Source organism: Panthera onca, chromosome X (assembly GCF_046562875.1).
Source record: "Panthera onca isolate mPanOnc1 chromosome X, mPanOnc1 haplotype 2, whole genome shotgun sequence".
Classification (NCBI taxonomy): domain Eukaryota; kingdom Metazoa; phylum Chordata; class Mammalia; order Carnivora; family Felidae; genus Panthera; species Panthera onca.
The window spans coordinates 59,775,982-59,803,916 of NC_138357.1; the positions used below are offsets into that span (position 1 = coordinate 59,775,982).

Sequence of the window (27,935 nt, forward strand, 5' to 3'; positions counted from 1 at the left end):
TAGAACAACCACCTGATCCAGTAATTCTGTAACTGAATATTTGCCAGAAGGAAACAAGAACACATTAATTTAAAAACATACATACATCCCCATGCTCATTGCAGTATTATTTACAATAGCCAAGATAGGGAAGTAACGTAAGTGTCCACCAATAGATGAATGGATAAAGAAATAGTATATATAGAGAATGAAATACTATGCAACCACAAAAAAGCCAAGATATGTAAGCAACCTAAGTGTACATTGATAAATGATTGGAGATGGAAAACGTGATACACAACAAACAAATAGTAAAATATTAGCCATAAAAAAGGATGAGATCTTGCCATTTGAAACAACATGAATGGACCTAGAGGGTATCATGCTAAGTGAAATAAGGCTTACTGAGAAAGACATATTCCATATGATTTCACTCATATGTGGAATCTATATACAAGACAAATGAATAAACAAACAGAAAGCAGAATCAAACATATAAATACAGACAACAAACTAATGGTTGCCAGAACAAAGGAGTGGGCGAGGGGGAGAATGGACAAAATGGGTGAAGGGAAATTAAAAATACAGGCTTCCAGTTATGGATTGAATAAGTCACAGGAATAAAAAACACAGCATAGGGAATACAGTCAGTGATATTGTAATAGCAGTGTATGATGTCATATGGTAGCTACACCTGTGGTGAGCACAGCATAACATATAGATATGTTGAATCACTGTTTTACACCTGAAACTAAAGTAACATTGTGTGTTCACTATGGTAAAAAAAATTCTAAAAAACAAAGAGGGGCACCTGGGTGGCTCAGTCGGTTAAGCGTCCGACTTCAGCTCAGGTGATGATCTCGCAGTTTGTGAGTTCGAGCCCAGTGTCAGGCTCTGTGCTGACAGCTCGGAGCCTGGAACCTTCTTGAGATTCTGTGCCTCCCTCTCTCTCTGCCCCTCCTCTGCTTGTGCTCTCTTTCTGTCTCTCAAAAAAGATAAACAACAACAATAACAACAACAACAAAGACATTGATGAATCTTAAATGCATTTTCCTAAGAGAAGCAACCTGTTTTGAAAGGCTTCATACTGTATGATTCCACTTATATGATATTCTGGAAAAGGCAAAACTCTATAGATGGTAAACAGGTGAGTGGTTTCCAGGGATTCACTGGGGCATAGTTGTTGAATAGGTGCAGCACCTATTTTGGGGGAGGTGAAAATATTCTATATGGTACTATAACGGTGGACGTATTACACTATAAATTTGTCAAAACATGAGAATTTTACAATAGAAGGCTATACAGATGTGCATAAAACCTGCAATGGATTGCACAAAATCTTAGCCTTTCCAAATTAAATTGATTGTACAGTAACTCTCAATTTATACATTTATCTGCTTTAACCAATAACAGTTGTCCACATTTTAGACATTATGTTTTATAATGGGAAAAGTCTCCATTTGAGTCCCTTATTGTGAATCATGTTAAAAGTACTAATTTGTTCTGACACTAGCTCTTTAAGATTTTTTTTTTTTTGTGAAAAAGAATGTGTGAAAATCTAATCAATTCCTTTATTTTACTTACAATTAAAGTACATGGAGTTGCAAAGTTATAACAAATTAGAATCATCTGGTAACTTGCATAGATTCTCCTTCTGTTCACTGGATGATCATAGAGGAATTTTGATATTCATTTATCTTGGATAATTTTAAAGTTGTCCAGCCTGGATTGAAGAATTGCTAGAGATCTACTTTCTCTGTGGTTCTGAGTCACATGCCTCAGAATTATGCTCTACAATCTGTGCTAAATATAGTACAAAAGGAACTTGATTCTTCCAATCCCTGCCCCCTAGTAGCTTCTAGTTAAAAGCTAAGCAAATTTTTGTAATACGATGTTTAAATATTTATACTATAACAGTGGGAACTAAGATGGCAGCCTACTTGGAGGACCAAAGTCTTGCCTCATCCCTTTAACATATAACTATCTACATAACTATCAAATCATTCTAAATACCCAAGAAATAGAACTGAGTACTGGCAGAACAAACTGCACAACTAGAGGGAAAAAAGAGACTACATTGAGGAAGGAAGTGCAGAGACATTATTTGGGAGAGAAATGGATTGAGGGTGCTGCAGAGTGGGGGGACCCCTGGTTGCAGAGAAGGAGAGAGAGACAGAGACAGAGACAGAGAGAAGTGCACAGGAAAACACACAAGGAGAACACTTCATTCCCCCAAAGTCATTGGCTGGAAAAACAATAGGAGCTTATTTCCATGAATTTTTGCAACCAGTGGGGCTCAAAGACTGGAATTTTAAAGATCCCTTGGCTTAGCCAGGAAGAGCCCTGAGAGTGCTGCCCTACTTCTGGAGAGAAAGGCAGGCAAACAACCCTGGGGCTGATGGTATGCTCTGAATATCATCTAAGGCACATAAAGAAGAAACTTCTCTTCTTAGAGCTCATCTTTAAGAGATGATATTCATAGATGTTTCTCTGAGGACAAAAGAGACAGTGGATGTCATTTCCCTCTCCCACCCCTCAGCATAGGCATAGAGACACCTGCTAAAGGCTTTCAGCCTGACACGGTCTATTCAGCATGCTTCCTCCAAGTCCCACGACCCAGCACTCCAGAGCAACTGCCCTTCTTGGTCAAACCTGCATCTGTCTCAGAACGGGAAGACCCTCATCCAGGATAGTGCAGGCCTTTGTCACAGCATGTCCCTAAAGTTTGGAGTTTTAAAAGACAGCAGGCTTGCTGGGATAGAGCTCAAAGTACACAGCACTTCTCCAAACAAGCAAACAAACAGGAGATAGCATGAAAATGGTAATTTGAAAAATGCATAGGTGGCACAATGGGAGATTATTCAGTCTTCTGGAAGTGCTTCCCTGAGAGCAACAAGCATGGAGACACCTGTCCAGGGACAAAGAAGGTGGCTGGTGCCATTTCCTTCCTCCACCATTTCAGCATAAGCCAGTTTCAGTAAAAAGCACAGCACCAAACTGGCTACCTAAAATGTTTCCATCAAGTCCCATCCCCCTGCACTCTGTTGGTACTACTTTTCTCAGGTAAGTGTGCCTAAGACCCAGCACAGTGGCCCCTTCCCTAGAAGACCAGCAAAACACTTGCACACACCACGTCCCCAGAACAGAGACTTTTTAAATACTTCAGTTCTAGTGGAAGTAGCATCAGGTCTCATTTAACAAGCAGACCAGAGAACACCTAGTTAAAACTCACCACACTCTAGGCAACATCCAAACGCTCCCCATTGCAGTCAAGGAGAAACTTCTGCAGAGGACTGATCTTAGGGAAAGAGCAGCCAAAACATGTAGCAGAGTGCATACAACATACACCAGAGACACTTCCTGAAGCGCCAGACCCTGGACAGTATATGGCCTCTTCTTCATAACACCATTACTCTCTGAAGTAGGAAAAACAACAGGCTTTTTAAGAGAAGACAGAGGCCTACACAAAATGCCAATAGAGAGGAATACATATCAAAGGAAAGAACAAGAAAAGGTCATAGCAAGAGATCTAATCAAAACAGATATAAGTAATATGCCTGATGGAGAATGTAAAGCAACAATTGCAAGGATATTGGCTGGGCCTGAAAAATGTATAGAAGACACCAGGGATACCCTTACCACAGAGATAAAACAGTTAAAAAACAGTCAGAAATGAAAAAAAAAATACAATGACTGAGACTGTAAACTGACTATAATGACCACAAGGCTGGAAGAAGCAGAATGAATAAGTGATGCAGAAGATAAGACTAATGAAAGTAATGACGCTAAACAAAAGAGAAAAATAATTATGGATCACAAGAATACACTTGGGGAACTCGGTGCTGCCATTAAACATACTAACATCTGTATTATAGGAGTCCCAGAAAAAGGAGAGAAAGGGGAGTAGAAGGTTTATTTGAGGATATAATAACTGAAAGCTTACTTAATCTGGGAAGAAAACAGACATCCAGAACCTGGAGACACAGGGAACTCCCAGTAAAATCAACAAAAGCAGGCCAACATCAAGACATATTGTAATTAAATTTGCAAAATATAATGATAAAGAAAAAAATCTTAAAAGCAGCAAGAAAAAATAAATCTACAGCTTACAAGGGAAGACCGATAAGGCTAGCTACAGGTCTTTCCACAGAAACTTGGCAACATCGAAGGGAGTGGCATGATATATTCAATATACTGAATGGTAAAAATCTGCAGCCAAGAATACTTTATCCAGAAAGACTATCATTCAGAACAGAAGAGATAAACAGTTTCCCAGACAAAATGAATTTGTGACAGCTGAACTATCCCTGCAGTAAATATTAAAGAGGACTCTGGGAAAGAAAGACCAAAAGTGACAAAGATGAGAAATGAACAGAGAAAATTTCCAGAAACAACAAAAAATAAAATAGCAATAAATACAAATTTGTCAATAACTATTCTGACTCTGAGTGGACTAAGTGCTCCAATCAAAAGACATAGGGTGTCAGAATGGGTAAAAAAAAAAAAAAAAAATAAGAACCATATATTGTACCTACAAGAGATTCATTTTAGGCCTAAAGACATCTGCAGATTGAAATTGGGGGGATGGAGAAATATTTATAATGCAAATGGGGTGAAAAGAAAGCCAGAGTAACAATACTTATATCAGACAAGCTAGGTTAAACCAACGACTATAACAAGAAGTGAAGAAGGGCATTTATCATAATAAAGGGGACTATCTAACAAGATCTAACAATTATAAATATTTATGCCCCAATATTAAAGCACCCTAATATAAGAATCAATTAATAACAAACATAAAGAAGCTCATTGATAATAATACAGTATTATCAGGGGACATTGACACCCCACTTATGTCAATGGACAGATGATCAAACAAAATCAACAAGAAAACAATGGCTTTGAATGTCACCCTGGATCAGATTAACTGGACAGATATTTTCAGAACATTCCATCCCAAAGCAGCAGAATACACATTCTTTTTGAATGCACATGGGACATTCTCCAGAATAGATTACATACTAGGTCACAAATGTGACCTCAACAAGTACAAAAATATTGAGACCACACCATGTTTATTTTCTGACAACAATGCTATGAAACTTGAAATCAACCACAAGAAAAAATTTGTAAAGACAACAAATACACGGAGGTTAAACAACATGCTAGTAAAGAATGAGTGGACAAGCCAGGAAATCAAAGGAGAAATAAAAAAAATACATGGAAACAAATGAAAATAAAAACAGGACAGTCCAAAATCTTTGGGATGCAGTGAAAACTGTCATAAGTAGGAAATATATATGACTACAGGCCTACTTCAAGAAGCAAGAAAAACCTCAAATACAAAATCTAACCTTACACCTAAAGGAGGTAGAAAAAGAACAATGAGCAAACCTTAAAGCCAACAGAAGCAGGGAAATTATATGAATTAAAGCATAAATAAATGATACACTAAAAAATAAAAACATAAAAAATAGCAGAACAGATCAATGAAACCAGGCTGGCTCTTTGAAAAAATTAATGACATTGATAACCCCCTAGCCAAATTTATCAAAAAGAAAAGGAAAAGGAACCAAATAAAATCACAAATGAGAGGGGAGAAATGACAATCAACATGACCAAAATTCAAACAATTATAAGAGAATATAATGAAAAATTATATGCCAACAAATTAGACAATATGGAAGAAATGTATCAATTCCTAGAATCATATAATCTAACAAAATTGAAATGGAAAGAGATAGAAAACTTGAACAGACCAATTACCAACAAAGAAGTTAAATCACTAATCAAAAACCTGCCAACGTGGAGTGCCTGGGTGGCTCAGTTGGTTAAGTGTCTGACTTCAGCTCAGGTCATGATCTCGCTTTTCTTGAGCTCGATCCCTGTGTCGGGCTCTGTGCTGACAGCTCAGAGTCTGGAGCCTGTGTCGGATTCTGTGTCTCCCTCTCTGCCCCTCCCCTGCTCCTGTTCTTTCTCTCTCTGTCTCTAAAAAAATAAATAAGCATTACAAAAAAAACTTAAAAAAATTCCCAACAAACAAAAGTCCAGGGCCAGATGGCTTCACAGGGGAATTCTATCAAACATTTAAAGAACAGTTAATACCTATTCTTTTCAAAGTATTCCAAAAAAGATAAATTGAAGGAAACTTCCAAATTTATTATATGAGACCAGCATTACTCTAATTCCAAAAACCAGATAAAGATTCCACTAAAAAAGAGAACTACAGGCCAATATTCCTTATGAACATAGATGCAGATATTCTCAAGAAAATACTAGCAATTTGAATTCAACAGTACAGTAAAAGAATGATTCAGCGAGATCAAGCAAAATTTATTCCTGGGCTGCAAGGGTGTTTCAGTATTCACAAATCAATCAACATGACACACCACATTAAGAAAAGAAAGGATAAAAACCATATGATCTCTTCAATAGATGCAGAAAAAACATTAGACAAAGTACAACATCCATTCCTTATGAAATCAATGAACAAAACAGGGACAGAGGGAACATATCTCAACATCATAAAAGTCATATGCAAAAAAAAACACAGCTAATATCACCTTCAATTGGGAAAAATTGAGAGCTTTTCCCCTACAGTCAGGAATGAGACAGGAATGTCCACTCTCACCACTGTTATTTAGCATAGTACTGGAAGTATTAGCCTCAGCAATCAAAAATAAAAGGCATCCAAATTAACAAGGATGTAGATATTTTTCATATTTGCAAATGACATGATACCCTATATAGAAATCCCAAAAGACTCTTCCTCAAAGTTGCCAGAACTGATACATGATTTCATCAAAATCACAGGATACAAAATCAATGTACAGAAATCTGTTGCATTTCTAGACAATAATAATGAAACAACAGAAAGAAAAATTAAGGAATCAACCCCATACAACACCTTACAATCAAAAATCATATCTAGGAATAAACCTAAACAAAGAGGTAAAATATATATAAACTGAAAACTATAAAACACTGATGAAATAAATTGAAATTGAAGAGGACACAATGAAATGGAAAAACATTCCATGCTCATGGATTGGAAGAAAAACATCGTTAAAATGACTATACTCCCCAAAGCAAAGTACTTATTTTATACAATCCCTATAAAATACACCAGCATTTTGTACAGATGTCGAACAAACAATCCTAAAATTGTTATGGGACCACGAATGGTCCTGAATAGCCAAAGCAATCTTGAAAAAGGAAAGCAAAGCTGAAGGCATCATAATTCCAGATTTCAAGTTATATTACAAAGTTGTAGTGATCAAGACAGACATGGTACTGGCAAAAAAGCAGACACATAGATTAATAGAATAGAATGGAAAACTCAGAAATGAACCACAGCTATATGATAAACTAATCTTCGATAAAGCAGGAAAGAATATCCAATGGAAAAAAGATAGTCTCTTCAACAAATGATGTTGGAAAAACTGGATAACAACATGCAAAAGAATGAAAATCATAAACTTTATTACACCTTCCACACACAAAAATTTCAAAATGGATAAAAGACCTAAATATGAGATAGGGAACTATTGAAATCCTAGAGGAGAACACAGGCAGTAACCTCTTCGGCATTGGCTGTAGCAACTTCTTACTACGTATGTGTCCTGAGGCAAGGGAAACAACAGCAAAAATAAACCATTGGAACTTTATCAAAATAATAATCTTTTTTAAGCTTTTTTTAACGTTTATTTATTTTCGAGACAGAGAGAGACAGAGCATGAACGGGGGAGGGTCAGAGAGAGGGAGACACAGAATCTGAAACAGGCTTCAGGCTCTGAGCTGTCAGCACAGAGTCTGACGCGGGGCTCAAACTCATGGACCACAAGATCATGACCTGAGCCGAAGTTGGATTCTTAACCAACTGAGCCACCCAGGGGCCCCTCTATATCTTTAATCTTTGACATTTCATTATTATATATTATGACGTGCATCTCCTTGGGTTTATCTTGTTTGGAACTCTCTGTGTTTCTTGAGCCTGGATAAACTTCATATATCAAAAAAAAAATTGTGGTTTATATACACAATGGAGTACTACGTGGCAATGAGAAAGAATGAAATATGGCCCTTTGTAGCAACATGGATGGAACTGGAGAGTGTGATGCTAAGTGAAATAAGCCATACAGAGAAAGACAGATACCATATGTTTTCACTCTTATGTGGATCCTGAGAATCTTAACAGAAATCCATTGGAGGGGGGGGGAGAAAAAAAAGGTTAGAGTGGGAGAGAGCCAAAGCATAAGAGACTCTTAAAAACTGAGAACAAACTGAGGGCTGATGGGGGGTGGGAGGGAGGGGAAGGTGGGTGATGGGTATTGAGGAGGGCACCTTTTGGGATGAGCACTGGGTGTTGTATGGAAACCAATTTGACAATAAATTTCATAGTTAGAAAAAAAATTTAAAAAATGAAAGCACAGTGAATTGCTAATCATAGATAATGTGTTCAATGTGATTACAAATGTAATTATGTCCAAAAAGACATCTGACATGTTTAGCACAGAGGTGTATGGATTTAAAAAAATAATAAGAAAGAAGAAATAAAAGTATGATCCTTTATCTTTTAAGCTTATTTATTTTTATTTATTTTGAGAGAGAGACTCTGTGGGTGTGTGTGTGTGCCTGTGTGTGTGTGTGTGTGTGTGTGTGTGTGTGCGTGTGTGCATGAGTGGGGGAGGGGCAGAGAGAGAGACAAAGAGAGAACTGATTCTGCTTTTGGTTTGTTTATTCATTTGTTTTGGTTTTTAGATTTTTACATAGTGAAATCATATGGCATTGGTCTTTCCCAGTCTGACTTATTTCATTTGGCATAATACCCTCTAGGTCCTTAAACAAGGGCAATTTGGCTATGTTTATAAAAACTTAAATGCACATATTCTTTGGCCCACTAATCCCAATTTGTGGCATATTTATAGAGGCCGGAGGAAGAGGGATTGGGGATGGGTGAGTTCTGCTTTCGGTTTTGTCCAGAAAAGCCTAAGTTGGCAGAAAAGATTACTCAAGGCTTCATGCAAGTCAAGAGAGAAAAGAGGGAGGCTAAGGGAAGTCTCCCAAGCTGATCTCAAGCTCCTGTATTTAAGAATACATGTAGGGAAACATTGTGCAATACATCAGGGGGCTAAGTGCCAATAAGAAAGTATAGAAAGTGTACAGAAAAACAAGTTAAGGTGTTGTCAAGACTACAAAAGAGCATATGCAGAAAACAGGGTGGAAAACAAGATGAGCTATTCCATAGATAACATGATCTAAGGAATTCCTGAGCACAGGAACAACCCAACCCCTAGATATACATTAACTAAATAAGGGAAGTGCAGCCCACTGTTTTCAGCAAGGCCAGAAAGCAATGTTCTCCTTTCCAATGCATTCCCTATAATCTCCTAACCCAGGGCATAGCTATTTGATTTGCCACAGGGATGGACACAATTGATGAAGGGGAGTAGGAGGTACAGACTTCCAGTTATGGAATGAGTAAGTCATGGGAATAAAAAGCACAGCATAGGAAATGTAGTCAGTGAGAATGTAATAGCATTATATAATGATGAGTGATAGCTACACTTGTAGTGAGCATAACATAATGTATAGAGAAGTCAAATCACTATGTTGTACACCTGAAACTAACATAACATTATGTTTCAAATATACTCAAATTTTAAAAAAAAATTAAAAGACCTAATATTAAGGCCTCATATTACATGTGTTTTGACATCTGGGGAAAGCAAGGAGAGTCTCAAATGGCCAACCACAAGTTCCCCTTGTCATCCTGTACCTGTAGACAAAGTACCATATTCAAATAACTCATCACAGGGACCAAGTGCAGTGCCTGCTTATCCCTGAATTGTGGGTTTCTGTTCAAACAGGCCAAGCACATCCTCCTCCTGTGGGAAATTCTCCTGAGGGAAATCCAATCCTCCTATGGGAAATGGGGGTTTCACCACTCTCAGGGATTACACTACAGCCTCTGTTTGTTCACTCTATTCCCAGAGAGAATCCCCATGTGTCCCTTTGTAGCATGTGGTGTTCTTTTCCAAGCTATGAGTATACCTGACTAATACACTACTGTTGATTTTATCTGTTTAGTGTTGAGAGGCTTTTGTTGGCTATCCCCAAAACTCTAGGGCAAGAATCCCTTCATCACCAATGAGAAGTGGAGGTGATCAAAACAAAAAAAAATATGTATAGTTGCAAATAATGTATAATTGTATAATTGCAAATTGTATAATTGCATAATGTATAATTGCAAATAAAAATCAAGATTTATATACAAGGATATCCATTTAAGTGTTGTTTTTAATAGCAATAACCTGAAAAACACCTAAACTTTCACAATTAGATATTTCTAAATCATGTAGTGTCTGTTGCATATATATGTATATACACCTTATCTTCTTTATCCATTTATCATTATATATACATCTTCTTTATCCATTCATCTATCAATGGACACTAGGATTAGTCCATAATTTGACCATTGTAAATAATGCTGCAATTAAAATAGGGGTGCATATATCTTTTTGGATTAGTGTTTCAATATTCTTTGGTTAAATACTCAGTAATAGAATTACTAAATCATACAATAATTTTATTTTTACTTTTTTGAAAAGCCTCCATATTGTTTTCCACAGTGACTGTAACAATTTGTATTCCCACCAAGAGTGCATGAGGGTTCCTTTTTTCCACATCCTCATCAATACTTGTTTTTTGTGTTTTTGATTTTAGCCATTTTGAGAGGTATGAGATGATATCTCATTGTGGTTTTGATTTGCATTTCCCTGCTGATGAGTGATGTTGAGCATCTTTTCGTGTGTCTGTTAGTCATCTCTATGACTTCTTTGGAGAAATGTGTGTTCCTGTCCTCTGCCCATTTTTAAACTGGATTATTTGGGAGTTTTTTGGTGTTGAGTTGTATAAGTTCTTTATATATTCTGGATACTAAGCCGTTATTGGATATGTCATTTGCAAATATCTTTGCCCATTAAGTAGATTGTCTTATTATTGTTGCTTGTTTTCTTTGCTGTGCAGAAGCTTTATATTTTTATGTGGTCCATGGAACACAATTTAGCAGTTAAAAAGATTGAGGTAGTTCACACCAGTCAGAGTGGCCAAAATGAACAAATCAGGAGACTATAGATGCTGGCGAGGATGTGGAGAAACGGGAACCCTCTTGAACTGTTGGTGGGAATGCAAACTGGTGCAGCCACTCTGGAAAACAGTGTGGAGGTTCCTCAATAAATTAAAAATAGACCTACCCTATGACCCAGCAATAGCACTGCTAGGAATTTACCCAAGGGATACAAGAGTACTGATGCATAGGGGCACTTGTACCCCAATGTTTATAGCAGCACTCTCAACAATAGCCAAATTATGGAAAAAGCCTAAATGTCCATCAACTGATGAATGGATAAAGAAATTGTGGTTTATATACACAATGGAGTACTATGTGGCAATGAGACAGAATGAAATATGGCCCTTTGTAGCAACGTGGATGGAACTGGAGAGTGTGATGCTAAGTGAAATAAGCCATACAGAGAAAGACAGATACCATATGTTTTCACTCTTATGTGGATCCTGAGAAACTTAACAGAAACCCATTGGAGGGGGGGGAAGAAAAAAAAAGAGGTTAGAGTGGGAGAGAGCCAAAGCATAAGAGACTGTTAAAAACTGAGAACAAACTGAGGGTTGATGGGGGTGGGAGGGAGGAGAGGATTGGTGATGGGTATTGAGGAGGGCACCTTTTGGGATGAGCACTGGGTGTTGTATGGAAACCAATTTGACAATAAATTTTATATATTGAAAAAAAATATTGAGGTAGTGTATCTGAATGTGATGGTATAGAAATAGCTCCAAGATATACATAAGTAATAGAATTTAATTTTATAGTATCATCACTTTTTTTGTAAGTGTATATGCATTTTTGTTTTGGAAATTTTCTGGAAACTACTGACAGAAGTTGCCTTGGTGTTTAGATTAGGAATTTGTAAATAAGGAAGGGAAAGAGACTATAGCTCGTAGTTTGGCTGTTTTTCTTATCAAGTGTATTATTCATTTTTACAATGAAAATAAAACCAAAAAAGTATGATCTCGGCTACTAATGAGCTGATTTTTAAGTAGAAAGATGAATAGAATTTCACAAAACAAGTTTGAAGTCTCAACACTACAGGCTAGTGTCTGGACTGATGATTGAAATAGGGCAGAATGGTGCACAGCATATGGAACACTGAAGCAGTAAGCTGAAGGAGTGTTAATTGTATTAAAATTTTTTAATAGTTCTCATTTTAAAGGGGCTTCCTCTGAATATAAATAGTTTACCTCTACATTTAAGTAAGATCCATACATAAAACAGGACACTGTACTCCCCAACATCAGAGTTTTGTCATCTAATTTTATTTTTAAAAGAAAAGCAAAGAACTAATTTCCTACAAATGTTATGAAGTTTGTGAAGAGACCAGAAGGTTTCTGAATATTGTGTTGCAATATAATCCATGTACAATCAACACAATTACCTGGTCACTTGGGCCAAACCTCAGCTTTCACCCTAGTTTCAGGGTTACTGGAATGTTATTCTTTTCGCAAAATCAACAAGAGAATTGTTTAATATGTCTCTCTCACTTGAGCCAGTGGTTTTGGCTGTAGGTTTCTTTCTAAAGTGAAAGTGGCTTAGAGCCCTGTCAAAAAACAAAACTGATTTTAACTTGAGGGCAGAATGTAACTTATCCTTTGTGTCCACCTTTTTATTCTTCTCTAAATCAATATTTACAGTTTTAATGATAAATTATTTTTATAACCTTATTATTTTCTTGGATAAGATATTTTTAAGAACTTTAACTGTTCTTCCCCCATAAGTTTCTACTTAATAGGCATTATCATAATAGCTTGCCTTCAACATTGCTAATGTTGGGACCCCAGCACATTTCTAACAAATCAAGTCAGGTTTTATTTAGTTCAATTTAAGGGATGAATCAGCTTCAGATGTCCTCTAAATGAATTACAAATTCATTGGATGAGTGTGTTCAGCGTTCTGTTCAGTATTCCTTACATTCTGACAGTAATGTAGCCTGGCTTGCACTGGAGAACTTGATGCAATGGAAATATATAAAAACCCTTATGCTGGCTGTTATGGTGGATTATTTGAATCTACCTAGAACCCTACTCCCATTTATTTTGCTTTCTGTTTTATTTTAGCTACAAAACTATGGTACGATCAATATACAATGGGAACCTAATGAGCTTTTTATGTTGTAAATACTTGAAGCTTATTCCACTTGATTAAAAACTCTTGTATGGTATATTTTGATTTGTTCCTTAGGAACATGTAATTTAGTACTAGTACTTACAATAAATGTTACTCATCAAGGCTCTTTAAGTAGAGGAAAAACAAATTTATCATTTATCTGTGTTGAATGATCAACATACGCACAGAACAACTGTACTATATTGCCTATGAATAGACACATTAATTATACAATCTAACTTCACTATTTTGGTAGTAAACCACAAGTTCATATATTGCTTTCCCTCCTGATGTTTAAAATTCTTTCTGAGGGCCGCCTGGGTGGCTCAGTTGGTTAAGCCACCAACTTTGGCTCACGTCATGATCTCACGGTTCGTGGGTTTGTCCCTGGAAATGGCTCTGTGCTGACAGTTCAGAGCCTGGAGCCTGCTTCGAATGCTGCGTCTCCCTCTCTCTCTGTCTCTCCCCTGCTCACATTTTGTCACTCTCTCTCTCTAAAAAATAAAAAAAGTAAACATTAAAAAATTAAAAAGTAAAATTCTTGTTCAAAGGGTTGTAGCTTTAAAACATATTTGCACTTGTTTTTTAGTATTTTACCAGTTTTAGCTATGATAACTTTCATTTAAGTCATGCTTTATATGTTGTATACATTATATTGTTATTCAAATCCAATTCAGGAGAGGGATCTATTTTAAATTTCATTAAGAAAGGGAATGTTGAGGGGCACCTGGGTGACTCCATTAAGCGTCCGACTTCAGCTCAGGTCATGATCTCACAGTCCGTGAGTTCGAGCCCCGCATCGGGCTCTGTGCTGACAGCTCAGAGCCTGGAGCCTGTTTCAGATTCTGCATCTCCCTCTCTCTCTGCCCCTCCCCTGCTCATGCTCTGTCTCTCTGTGTCTCAAAAATAAATTTAAAAAAATAAATTAAAAAAAAAAAGAAAGAAAGGGAATATTGAAATCAGTGTACTTCTACAAAGGATTTGAGGTGTAGCCTCTGTGAGACCAGACCATATCTTTTTAAGCAGAAGGAAGCAACAGAACCTCATACCTCCTTCCATGATTTGCAGCATTTCTCCTCAAGTCACTATCACAGGCTTTCTCTCTCACTCTCTTGCTCTCTCATTCTTGTTCTCTCATCACAAAAGCATGCATACACATACAAGGGCTTTGCAGGATATATATTTTTAATTAAAAGCTATTTTTAGATTTTTTTTACCACCTCCTTAGCTAATTGGAGACCTCATAAGGATGAAGCTACTAGAAAAAAAATCAGATTTCTATTTCTAGCTCTGTGATGGACATTTTGTTCCTTGTTAAATGTGTCCTTTGACCCTGCTTTTCCTGACTCCTTATCAATAAAATGAAAGTCATTATTCCATCATGTTTCTAATTTCCTTCCTACAGTTGCCTCTAGGATTCATTGAATTAAAATAACATACAAGGTCTATAGTTTATTGGAATAAAAAAAATCTAAGAACAAAAAGGATAGGGTTATTATGAAACTTTCTGAAGTCATAAATATGATTATTAAAAGCTACCTTATCTTCTTAAGACTTTCTTATTTACACTTTTAATTTATTATAACATTAATACAAGATCTACACATGGCCAATCTAGATTAAATTCTCAAAAGACACCACAGTGATGTGATCTTGACTGTTATTTTTTAAAATATTTTTAATGTTTATTTATTTTTAAAAGAGAGAGAGACACACACACAGTGCAAGCAGGGGAGGGGCAGAAAGAAGGAGACACAGAATCCGAAGCAGGCTCCAGGCTCCAGGCAGTCAGTATGGAGCCCGATGTGGGGCTCAAACTCACAAACCGTGAGATCATGACCTGAGCTGAAGTCGGACACTCAACCGACTGAGCCACCCAGGCTCCCTAACCATTATTTTTTTAAATATATTTAGTGCGAATATGAATATGTGTATCATAGAAAAATGAAAAAAAATAGACATTATAATATTAACAAGTGCTATTTACAGAATTGTGGGTAATTTAAATTCTTTCTTAAAAAATGTATCCTTATTTTCTACAATGACAATAAAATGTATTATTTATGTGATTATAATCATTTAAAATCAATACTGCTTATTTGCTGGGGCACCTTGCTGGCTCAGTTGGTAGAGCATGCAACTCTTGATCTCAGGGTTGTGAGTTAAAGCCCCACAATGGGTATGAAGTCTACTTTAAAAAAATGGTAAAAATAAAAACTAAAAACAACTTAAAAATACTACTTAATTGCTAACAGTTAATTTTTTTTACTTGTTTTATTCTAACACACTTTCATGTTATGGAAATATCATGGAGAGGCCCATTTCAGAATGGGGAAACACATATTAAGAACTGTGAAATTAATTTAGTTAGTTATGTGTTGAAAGTAGCCTAGCATAATTCACCCAGATGACCCTGTCTATAATATTCTTTCCTTTTATTCTAATTATTTTAAATCTGTCTTACAGCTACAAGACCGCACTCAGTTCAGTGACCGAGACTTAGCCACCCTTAAGAAGTACTGGGACAATGGCATGACCAGCCTTGGTTCTGTGTGTAGAGAGAAAATTGAAGCAGTTGCAACTGAATTAAATGTTGACTGTGAAATAGTTCGGGTAAGACATTTTCAATAATTTTCATGCTGTGATTGAAGATTGTCATAAAATAAAGCTCTATAAAAATTGCATGAGGTGCTGAAAACAAGAACATCAATAAAGTGAAAAAGATTATCCACAGAATGGGGCGAAATATTTTCAAAGTACATATCTGATAAGGAGCTTATATTCAGAGTATGTAAAGAATTCTTAAATATTAATAATAAAAAGGCAAATAATGCAATTGAAAATGGGCAAAGAATTTAAATATACTTTATCCAAAGAAGATATGCAACTGGCCAATAAACACACAAAAAGATGTTCAACATCATTTGTCATTGTGGAAATCAAAACCACAATGAGATACCACTTAATAGCCCATATGATGACTATAATAAAAAAGACAGATAATAACAAGTGTTGACTGGGATGTGGATAAATTGGAACCATTGTACACTTTTGTTGTAAATGTAAAATGTTTTAGCCACGTTGAAAAACAGTTCTTAAATTTTTAACATAGAGTTATCATATGACCCATCAATTTCACTCTTAGGTATGTACCCAAAAGAAATGAAATGTGTGTATACTCAAAAACTTATACATGCTCATTTTTTTTTCTTAAATTCCAAATATGAATGAAATATTATGGTATTTCTTGCTCTCTGATTGACTTATTTCACTTAGCATAATACTTTCCAGATCCATTCACATTCTTCCAAATGGTCACATTGCATTCTTTTTTTTATGGCTGGGTGATATTCCATTGTATATATGTACCACTTTTTCTTTATCCATTCAGCAGTCAATGGACATTTGGTCTGTTTCCATAATTTGGCTATTATAGATAGTGCTGCTATAAACATTGAGGTGCATGTATCCCTTCAAGTTAGTATTTTTTATTCTATGGGTAAATACCTTGTTGTGCAATTCCTGGATTGTAAGGTAGTTCTATTTTTAATTTTTTGAGGAAACTCCATACAGTTTTCCACAGTGGCTGCACCAATTCACATTCCACAGACAGTGCAAGAGGGTTTCCCTTTCTTCACATCTTCACCAACACTTGTTGTTTCTTGTGTTGTTAATTTTAGCCATTTTGACAGGTGTGAGGTGATACCTCATTGTAGTTTCAATTTGTATTTCTCTGATGATCAGTGATGGTGAGCATCTTTTCATATATCTGTTGGCCATCTGTATGTCTTCTTTGGAAAAATGTCTATTCTTGTCTTCTGTTCATTTCTTAATTGGATTATTCATCTTTTGGGTGTTGAGTTTTATGAGTTCTTTATATATTTTGGATAATAATCCTCTATCAGATATGTCATTTGCTAGTATCTTCTCCCATTCTGTAGGTTGGCTTTTAGTTTTGTTGATCATTTCATTCACTGTGCAAAGCTTTTTGTTTTATTGAAACAAATGAGCATAGGAGAAAAAAAAGAGAGAGAGGCAATCCAAGAAACAGACTCTTAACTATAGAGAATGAATTGATGGTTACGATGGAAGAGGTGATTGGGAGGGATGGAGTAAATAGGTGTTGGTGATTAAGGAGTGCACTTGCAGTGAGCACAGGGTGTTGTATGTAAGTGTTGAAACACTGAATTGTACACCTGAAACTAATAATACGTTGTATGTTAACTAATTGGAATTTAAATAAAAACTTTAAAAAAGTACTTATACATGGATATCCATAGCAGCATTGTTCATAATAGCCAAAAAGTGGGAAAAAAAACAAATGTCCATGAAGTGAATGCATAAAGAAAATGTGATATAGCATAGAATGGAATATTATATAGGCATATAAAGTAATGAAATACTGAAACGTGCTACAAAATAGATGCTTCTTGAAAACATTATGTTAAGTGAAAGAAACCAGTCACCAAAGACCACATATTTTATGATTCCATTTATATGAAATATCCAGAATAGGCACATCTATAGAAATGAAAAGTAGTATCAGTAATTGCCAGGGGATTGAGATAGGGAGGAATGAAAAATGATTGTTAATGAGTATAGGGTTTCTTTTTGGCATGCTGAAAGTATTCGGAATTTGGGTGATTACATTACATTACATTACATTACATTATATTATGAAACATTACATAAGGTAATATGAAATGGACCTCACATGTTATGTAATGAAATTTTGATTGAAAATTATATTGATCAGTCATGGATACAGTAGTTTACATTCAATTTATAAAATGTGGATATAAGATTTAAATAGTAGTAATAGTAGTATGCTTGTAAGTGTTTAACAATTAGCTAAGGGAAAAAACCTGATTTATAGCATTTCTTGATTTATGTGGTATAAAGAATCCCACTCTTCGCCTGGGTGGCGCAGTCGGTTAAGCGTCCGACTTCAGCCAGGTCACGATCTCGCGGTCCGTGAGTTCGAGCCCCGCATCAGGCTCTGGGCTGATGGCTCGGAGCCTGGAGCCTGTTTCCGATTCTGTGTCTCCCTCTCTCTCTGACCCTTCCCCGTTCATGCTCTGTCTCTCTCTGTCCCAAAATAAAAAAAAAAAAAAAAAAAAAAAAAAAAAAAAAAAACGTTGAAAAAAAAAAAGAATCCCACTCTGGGCGATTTCATGGATCATTAAATGTGGAATTTAGAAGAGATGCTAACAGTTGGCTTTTTCAAGGAAGTATGAGTAGGCTTTAGCTTACACTGGAGATTCATCCCAGAAAATCAAGAGGGAAGTGCTATTAAAGAACAAATGGCAAACTTCAGATTTCTTCTAAAGGAAGAAATAAAGTATTTTCACATACATAGATGAAGAAAAAGGGAATATTGGGAGAAACCATGGAGCACAGATTTCAAAAAATAATTGCTATTTTCACAATGCTTGCTTTTCGGTTTTTTTTTTTTTTGGATCCAAATGAAAAATCAAATTAAATCCTGCATTTACTGAGCATGCTATATTATGTATACTAACAAAGAAATAGAAATGCATTAGACACTTTCCCTGTTTTTAAGTAGTTTGGAGTCTAGCAAGAAAGATAACACAAGAATACAAATGATTGAAGAGGAATTGGAGTGGGATAATGGTATGAGAAGCCTAAATGCCAAGAATAAGGAACTTCAGAACATGTGTTTTTGTTCTTATCATTTTTTTTTTAAATAGAAGTTATAAATGCACACAGCTTAAGGAGCCGAGTTCTGTAAAACTTGCTATAAAACCAACATTCCTTATTCTTTCCCTACTCCTATTTTCCAATAGCTGGAATCAAGCACTTTTTACCTCCACCTATGAATAATGTGTTTTATTAATTAGAATTAGGTTTGCCTGTAACAGAAACACTCAATAGTAATTCAGACAAGATATTTTAATTTCATGTACAAGTCCAGGGATGTACAACTTAAAATTGGCATGGCAGTTCTGCCCCATAAACTCCTGAGTGACTCTGGTACATTCCACCTTCAATTCTGCCATCTCTATGATGTACTTCTTGCCCACAAGGTCCAAAATTATGACACTTATGGTCCAGGAAGCAAGACAGAGGGGGGTAAAAGAAGAGGCAAGGGGTGTGTACCAGCTATCTTTTAAAGAGGATTCCCAGAAACTGTCACAAGACACAGTCACTTCTAACCCACTGGCTGAAGATTAGTTCCATGGTCATACCTAACTGTAAGGTTTGCTGAAAATGCAGTTATACTCTGGGAAGCCATATGCCCAACTAAACTTTTTTATTATTCTGGAAGAGGGAGAAGACAGATATTGGGAAATACCTAAGAGTCTCCCTTCTCTCTGTTTATATGACTATTTCTTGATTTTTCAATGCTAGCCATTGTTGATTGATTTTCCACTAAAATACGAGGGTTTATCCTCAATCTTTTTCAAGATCTCTTCAGTGATCCTTTTACTTACATGCATACTTTTTCTCTTTTATTCTCCCAGTTTGGTTATTTCATAATTTCAGTTAGTTAGTTATCCAGTGTTAACATTATTATAACTAAGTAAGTGTTTTACATATTTGACTTATGTAGTATACTATTATACTACATATTAACATATGTAGTATATTATATTTTACTATTTCTGTGTAACATTATTTTGTTTTTTGTTTTGTTTTTGTTTTATGTTCATTGTTAGTTTTTTGGGTTTTTTTTTTTGCATTTTTGCTTGCTTAATTTTGTAGGTACTTACTACTAATTTATTCTGAAACCCTTCCCAGGTGCATATCTCTCTTCTCAATACATTCATACACATTTGGTAGTGTAACAGTTTTATCATCTTGAAGAAATTTTTCCTGAAATCTGATTTGTTCCAGTCTGAATTGGTAGGTCTTCACCTGGAACACAGATGTTATCCTGAGATTTCCATTTTCAATGTGGTTATCTTTTTCTGTACTTTCAGTAAGTTATCATGAAATTCATTGCCATGGGGGAGACCACATTCTGCAAGAGAGAGGAGACAGTGCTGGAATATTCCTAAACATACTCTCTCAAAATGAAAGATATAAAAATCTTTCCTCTTCGGACAGTGTTTGCTGCATCCCATAGAGTTTGAACCATTGTGCTCTCATTTTCACTTGTCTTCGTGTGTGTGTTTTTTTTTCATTTGTTGATTGATCCATTCATTGTTTAGTAGCATGTTATTTAGCTTCCATGTAGTTGTGTTCCTTCCAGATTTTCTTGTGATTGATTTCCACTTTCAATGGAGGGTGGTTGGAAAAGATGTGTGACATGATTTGCTAAGATTTTTTATGCCCTAATATATGGTCAGTCCTGGAGAATGTGCCATGTGTACTTGAAGAGAATGTGTACTCTGCTGTTTTGAGATAGGATGTTCTGAATTTATCTGTTAGGCCCATCTGGTCCAATATGTCATTCAAAGACAGTGTTTCATTCTTGTTTTTATGTTTGTATAATCTATCCATTGATGTAAGTGGGATGTCAAAATCCCCTCTTATTATTGTATTATTACCAATTTCTTCTTCTATGTCTGTTAATAGCTGTTTTCTTTATTTAGGTGCTTTAATGTTGGTGCATAAATATTTACAATTGCTATATACTTTTGTTGGACTATTCTCTTTATCATATGCAGTGTCTTTCTTTGTCTCTTGTTATAACCTTTGTTTTAAAGTCTATTTTTTTCTGATATGAGTACTGATACACCACCTTTCTTCTTGTTTAGATTTGTATGGGAAATGTTTTCCATCCTTTCACTTTTTATGTGCATGTGTCTTTAGTTCTGAAGTGAGTCTCCTTTGGCAGCACATAGATGGATATTGCTTTTTATCCACTCTGTCACCCTATATTTTTTTATTGGAGCATTTAGTCCATTTAAACAGATGCAAAAATTCTCAATAAAATACTAGCAAGTAAAATCCAATAATACGTAAAAGAATCATTCACCATAATTAAGTGGGATTTACTCTTGGGTTGCAAGGGTGGTTTAATATCTACAAATAAATCAATGTGATATACCACATTAATAAAAGAAAGGATAATAACCAAATGATCCTCTCAATAGATGCAAATAAAGCATTTGACAAAGGACAATATCCATTCATGACAAAAACCATCAATAGAGTAGGTTTAGAGGGAACATAACTCAACATAACAAAGGTCATATATGAAAAACCTACAGCTATTATAATTCTCAATGTGGAATTCATATAATTTCACTCATATGTGGAATTTAAGGAACAAAACAGATGAACCAACAATGGAAAAATATCAAAAACCACACCTTTAAATTCAGAGAAGAAAATGGTGATTGCCAGAGGGGAGGTAACTGAAGGGAGGGGTAAAATATATGGGATCAAGAGTATGTTTATATTTATGAACACTGAGTAATGTATGTCGTTGTTGAATCATTATATCGTAGATGTGAAACTAATATAACACTATGCCAATTATTACTTCAATAAAAGAAAGAAAAAAAGAGACATTGATAGCAATAGAATAATAGCAGGGGACTTTAGTAGCCCATTTGCATCAATGGATAGTTTTTCCAGCCAGAAAATCAATAAAGGGCCTTAAACAATATAGTAGAGCAAATGGACTTTAAAAACATATACAGAACATTTCATCCAAAATCAGCAGAATTCACATTCTTCTCAAGCTCACGTGGAACATTTTCCAATACAAATCACATATTAGGCCACAGGTCTCAATAAATTTAAGATGATTGAAATTTTATTAAGCATCTTTTCTGACCACAAGAGCATGACACTAGAAATCAATTACAAGAATAAACTGGCATCATAGATTTCTTAGAAACAAATGAAAACAAACAAAAAAAATGACTTACCAAAATCTATGGGATACAGCAAAAGTGGTTCTAAAAGGAAAGTTCATAGTACTACAAGCTATGAAAAAGAGAAACCTCAAATAAACAATTAACTATAGACCTAAAGTAACAAGAAAAAAAAAGTTAGTAGAAGAAAGGAAATAACAACGATTAGAGTGGAAATAAATTAGATAGTAAAAGTGAAATAGAAAAGATGAATGAAATCAAGGGCTGTTTCTTTAAAAAGATAAACACAGTTCACAAATCTTAGGCAGTTTCACCAAGAAAAAAGAAGGCTCAAATAAAAACAGAAATGAAAGAGAAATTACAACTGATACCACAGAAATACAAGGGTTCATAAGATTATTATAAATGCTCTGGAGCAACACATTAGACAACCCAGAATAAATTGATAAATTACTGGAAACACAATATTCCAAGACTGAATCATGAAGAAATAGGAAATCTAAGTTGACTTATTATTAATGAGGAGAATGAATCAATAATCAAAAAACTCTAAACAAACAAAAGTTGCAACCAATCCCTCAGAGATACAAACAATTATCAGGGAGTACTATGAAAAATTATATGCCAACAAACTGGACAACCTGGAACAAAGGGACAAATTCCTAAACACCCACATGCTTCCAAAACTCAATCAGGAGGAAATAGAAAGCTTGAACAGACCCATAACCAGCGAAGGAATTGAATCAGTTATCAAAAATCTCCCAACAAATAAGAGTCCAGGACCAGATGGCTTCCCAGGGGAGTTCTACCAGACGTTTAAAGCAAGAGATAATACCTATCCTTCTCAAGCTATTCCAAGAAATAGAAAAGGAAGGAAAACTTCCAGACTCATTCTATTAAGCCAGTATTACTTTGATTCCTAAACCAGACAGAGACCCAGTAAAAAAAGAGAACTACAGGCCAATATCCCTGATGAATATGGATGCAAAAATTCTCAATAAGATACTAGCAAATCGAATTCAACGGCATATAAAAAGAATTATTCACCATGATCAAGTGGGATTCATTCCTGGGATGCAGGGCTGGTTCAACATTCGCAAATCAATCAACGTGATACATCACATTAATAAAAAAAAAGAGAAGAACCATATGATCCTGTCAATTGATGCAGAAAAGGCCTTTGACAAAATCCAGCACCCTTTCTTTTTTTTTTTTAATGTTTTTTTTTTTTTATTTATTTTTGAGACAGAGAGAGACGGAGCATGAGCAGGGGAGGGGGAAAGAGAGAGGGAGACACAGAATCCGAAGCAGGCTCCAGGCTCCGAGCTGTCAGCACAGAGCCCGACGCGGGGCTCGAACTCACAGACCGTGAGATCATGACCTGAGCCGAAGTCGGACACTCAACCGACTGAGCCACCCAGGCGCCCCCCAGCACCCTTTCTTAATAAAAACCCTTGAGAAAGTCGGGATAGAAGGAACATACTTAAAGATCATAAAAGCCATTTATGAAAAGCCCACAGCTAACATCATCCTCAATGGGGAAAAACTGAGAGATTTTCCCCTGAGATCAGGAACACAGCAGGGATGCCCACTCTCACCGCTGTTGTTTAACATAGTGTTGGAAGTGCTAGCATCAGCAATCAGACAACAAAAGGAAACCAAAGGCATCAAAATTGGCAAAGATGAAGTCAAGCTTTCGCTTTTTGCAGATGACATGATACTATACATGGAAAATCCGATAGACTCCACCAAAAGTCTGCTAGACTGATACATGAATTCAGCAAAGTTGCAGGATACAAAATCAATGTGCAGAAATCAGTTGCATTCTTATACACTAACAATGAAGCAACAGAAAGACAAATAAAGAAACTGATTCCATTCACAATTGCACCAAGAAGCATAAAATACCTTGGAATAAATCTAACCCAAGATGTAAAAGATCTGTATGCTGAAAACTATAGAAAGCTTATGAAGGTAATTGAAGAAGATATAAAGAAATGGAAAGACATTCCCTGCTCATGGATTGGAAGAATAAATATTGTCAAAATGTCAATACTACCCAAAGCTATCTACACATTCAATGCAATCCCAATCAAAATTGCACCAGCATTCTTCTCAAAGCTAGAACAAGCAATCCTAAAATTCATATGGAACCACAAAAGGCCCCAAATAGCCAAAGTAATTTTGAAGAAGAAGACCAAAGCAGGAGGCAGCACAATCCCAGACTTTAGCCTCTACTCCAAAGCTTTAATCATCAAGATAGCATGGTATTGGCACAAAAACAGACACATAGACCAATGGAATAGAATAGAAACCCCAGAACTAGACCCACAAACGTATGGCCAACTCATCTTTGACCAAGCAGGAAAGAATATCCAATGGGAAATAGACAGTCTCTTTAATAAATGGTGCTGGGAGAACTGGACAGCAACATGCAGAAGATTGAAACTAGACCACTTTCTCACACCATTCACAAAAATAAACTCAAAATGGAAAAAGGACCTGAATGTGAGACAGGAAACCATTAAAACCCTAGAGGAGAAAGCAGGAAAAGACCTCTCTGACCTCAGCCGTAGCAATTTCTTACTCAACACATCCCCAAAGGCAAGGGAATTAAAAGCAAAAATGAACTACTGGGACCTTATGAAGATAAAAAGCTTCTGCACAGCAAAGGAAACAACCAACAAAACTAAAAGGCAACCAACAGAATGGGAAAAGATATTTGCAAATGACATATCGGACAAAGGGCTAGTATCCAAAATCTATAAAGAGCTCACCAAACTCCACACCCGAAAAACAAATAACCCAGTGAAGAAATGGGCAGAAAACATGAATAGACACTTCTCTAAAGAAGACATCCGGATGGCCAACAGGCACATGAAAAGATGCTCAACGTCACTCCTCATCAGGGAAAGACAAATCAAAAGCACACTCAGATATCACCTCACACCAGTCAGAGTGGCCAAAATGAACAAATCAGGAGACTATAGATGCTGGAGAGGAGGTGGAGAAATGGGAATCCTCTTGCACTCTTGGTCGGAATGCAAATTGGTGCAGCCACTCTGGAAAACAGTGTGGAGGTTCCTCAGAAAATTAAAAATAGACCTACCATATGACCCAGCAATAGTACTGCTAGGAATTTACCCAAGGGATACAGGAGTACTGATTTATAGAGCACTTGTACCCCAATGTTTATAGCAGCACTCTCAACAATAGCTAAATTATGGAAAGAGCCTAAATGTCCATCAACTGATGAATGGATAAAGAAATTGTGTTTTATATACACAATGGAGTACTACGTGGCAATGAGAAAGAATGAAATATAGCCTTTTGTAGCAACGTGGATGGAACTGGAGAGTGTGATGCTAAGTGAAATAAGCCATACAGAGAAAGACAGATACCATATGTTTTCACTCTTATGTGGATCCTGAGAAACTTAACAGAAGTCCATGGGGGAGGGGAAGGAAAAAAAAGAGGTTAGAGTGGGAGAGAGCCAAAGCATAAGAGACTGTTAAAAACTGAGAACAAACTGAGGGCTGATGGGGGGTGGGAGGGAGGGGAGGGTGGGTGATGGTTATTGAAGAGGACACCTTTTGGGATGAGCACTGGGTGTTGTATGGAAACCAATTTGGCAATAAATTTCATATATTGAAAAAAAAAAGTTTAGGGCATGATGATGTGGCTGGTAAATTCTATCAAATGTTCAAAGATGATTTAATACTTATCCTCAAAATCTTCCAGAAATTGAAGTGGGGAAAAAGCTTCCAAACTCATTTTAGGGTGCCAACAATATCTTGATACACAAACCAGATAAGGACACTACAAAACAAGAAAGTTACAGTCCAGTATTCCTAATGAACATAGATGCAAAGATCCTTTACAAAATATTAGAAAACTGAATTTAACAATACATTAAAAATACCTTACAACATGGTCAAGTGGGATTTATCCCAGGGATACAATGATGGTACAAGATACATAAATCAATCAACATCATACAGCCACATTAATAAAATGAAACATAAAAATCATATAATCATCTCAACAGATGCAAGAATCATTTGACAAAATTCAATATCCATTTATGATTAAAAATATCTCTTATTAGAGTAGGCACAGAGGGGATGTACCGCAACATAATGAAGTCCATACATGACAGACCCACAGCTAATATCATTCTCAATTGTTGAAAGTAGAAAGCTTTTCCTCTAAGATCAGGAGAGAATTAATAATGCTCAATCTCCCCACTTTTTGCAACATAGTATTGGAAGTCCTAGTAACAGCAATTAGGAAAGAAAAAGAAAGAAAAGACATATAGATTGGAAAGGCAGAAGTAACACTCATTATTTGTAGATGACATGATACTATATATAGAAAACTCTAAACACCCCGCCAAAAAAATGTTATTATAAATAAATCCAGCAACGTTCAGATTACAAAGTAAAAAACATTTTTTGTGTTTCTATACACTAATAAAGAACAATCAGAGAAATCAAGAAACAATCACATTTTCAATCACATTGGAAAGAATAAAAAACCTAGAAATAAATTTAACCAAGAAGATGAAATACCTCTACATTTACAGGTATAGGACATTGAGGAAAGAAATTGGAGAAGGCACAATGAAATTCCTATCAAAATTCCAGTGGTATTTTTCACAGAACTAGAAAAAAATGATTCTAAATCTCTTATGTATCCACAAAATATCCTGAATAGCCAAAACAATCTTGAGAAAGAAGAACAAAAGTGGAAGCATCATACACCCTGACATCAAACTATAATGAAAAGATATAATCAAAACACTATAGTATTTCCATGAAACCTGACACATAGATAAATGGAACATATTAGAGTACCTATAAATAAGCCCGCATATATATATATATATATATATATATATATATATACTAAACTAATTTATAACAAAAGATGCAAAAATATACAATGGGAAAAGAGTAGTCTCTTCAATAAATGGTGGTGGGAAAACTGGACAGCTACATGCAAAAGAGTAATATTGGACCACTATGCTACACTACATAGAAAAATTAATTCATAGTGGATTAAAGACTTCAACATTAGTCCTGAAAACAAAATTTCTGGAAGAAAATGTAAGTGGCAAACTCCTTGCCATTGTTCTTACTGATGTTGTCTTGGATTTGTCTCCAAAGGCAAGGGAAACAAAGCAAAATAAACTGGGGCTACATGAAACTAAAAAGCTTCTGCACAGCAAAAGAAATTATCAAAAAATGAAAAGGCAACCTACTAAATGAAAGAGGATATTGGCAAATTAGATATCCAATAAGAGGTAATATTGAAAATAAAGAACATATGCAAGCCATTAACAAAATAACAAACACCCAGAATGAACCCACAACTATATGGTTAATTAACCTTTGACAAAGCAGGAAAGAATATCCAATGGGAAAGCGACAGTCTCTTCAACACATGATGTTGGAAAAACAAAACAAAACAAAACAAAACTGGACAGCAGCATGCAAAATCAGGAAAACAGACCACTTTCTTACACCATACACAAAAATAAATTCAAAATGGATGAAAGACTTAAATGTGAGACACAAAACCACTAAAATCCTAGAGAAGAACACAGGCAGCAACCTCTTTGACATCAGTTCTAGTAACTTCTTACTGAATAGATCTCCTGAGGCAAAGGAAACAAAAGCATAAGCAGACAATTTGGACCTCTTCAAGACAAAAAGCTTCTGCACAATGAAGGACACAATGAACAAAATTAAAAGGCAACCTGAAGAATGGGAGATTTTTTCAAATGACATATCTGCTAAAGAGTTAGTGTCCAAAATATATAAAGTACTTAAAAAAACTCAACACCCAAAAGTGAATAGTTGAAGTCAAAAATTGGCAGAAAATATGAATAGGCATTTTTCCAAAGAAGACATACAGGTGGC

The 27,935-nt window shown here is 35.7% G+C and overlaps 1 protein-coding gene across 1 annotated transcript in view; it reads left to right on the plus strand.

Moving 5' to 3' along the window:
* Positions 1-27,935, plus strand: part of HDX (highly divergent homeobox) — a 173,457-nt gene that overhangs the window by 94,699 nt on the left and 50,823 nt on the right. The window contains exon 5 of the mRNA XM_081794323.1: positions 15,686-15,832. Within this exon, the coding sequence (XP_081650449.1) occupies positions 15,686-15,832 (147 nt within the window). The remainder of the gene's footprint in view (positions 1-15,685; positions 15,833-27,935) is intronic.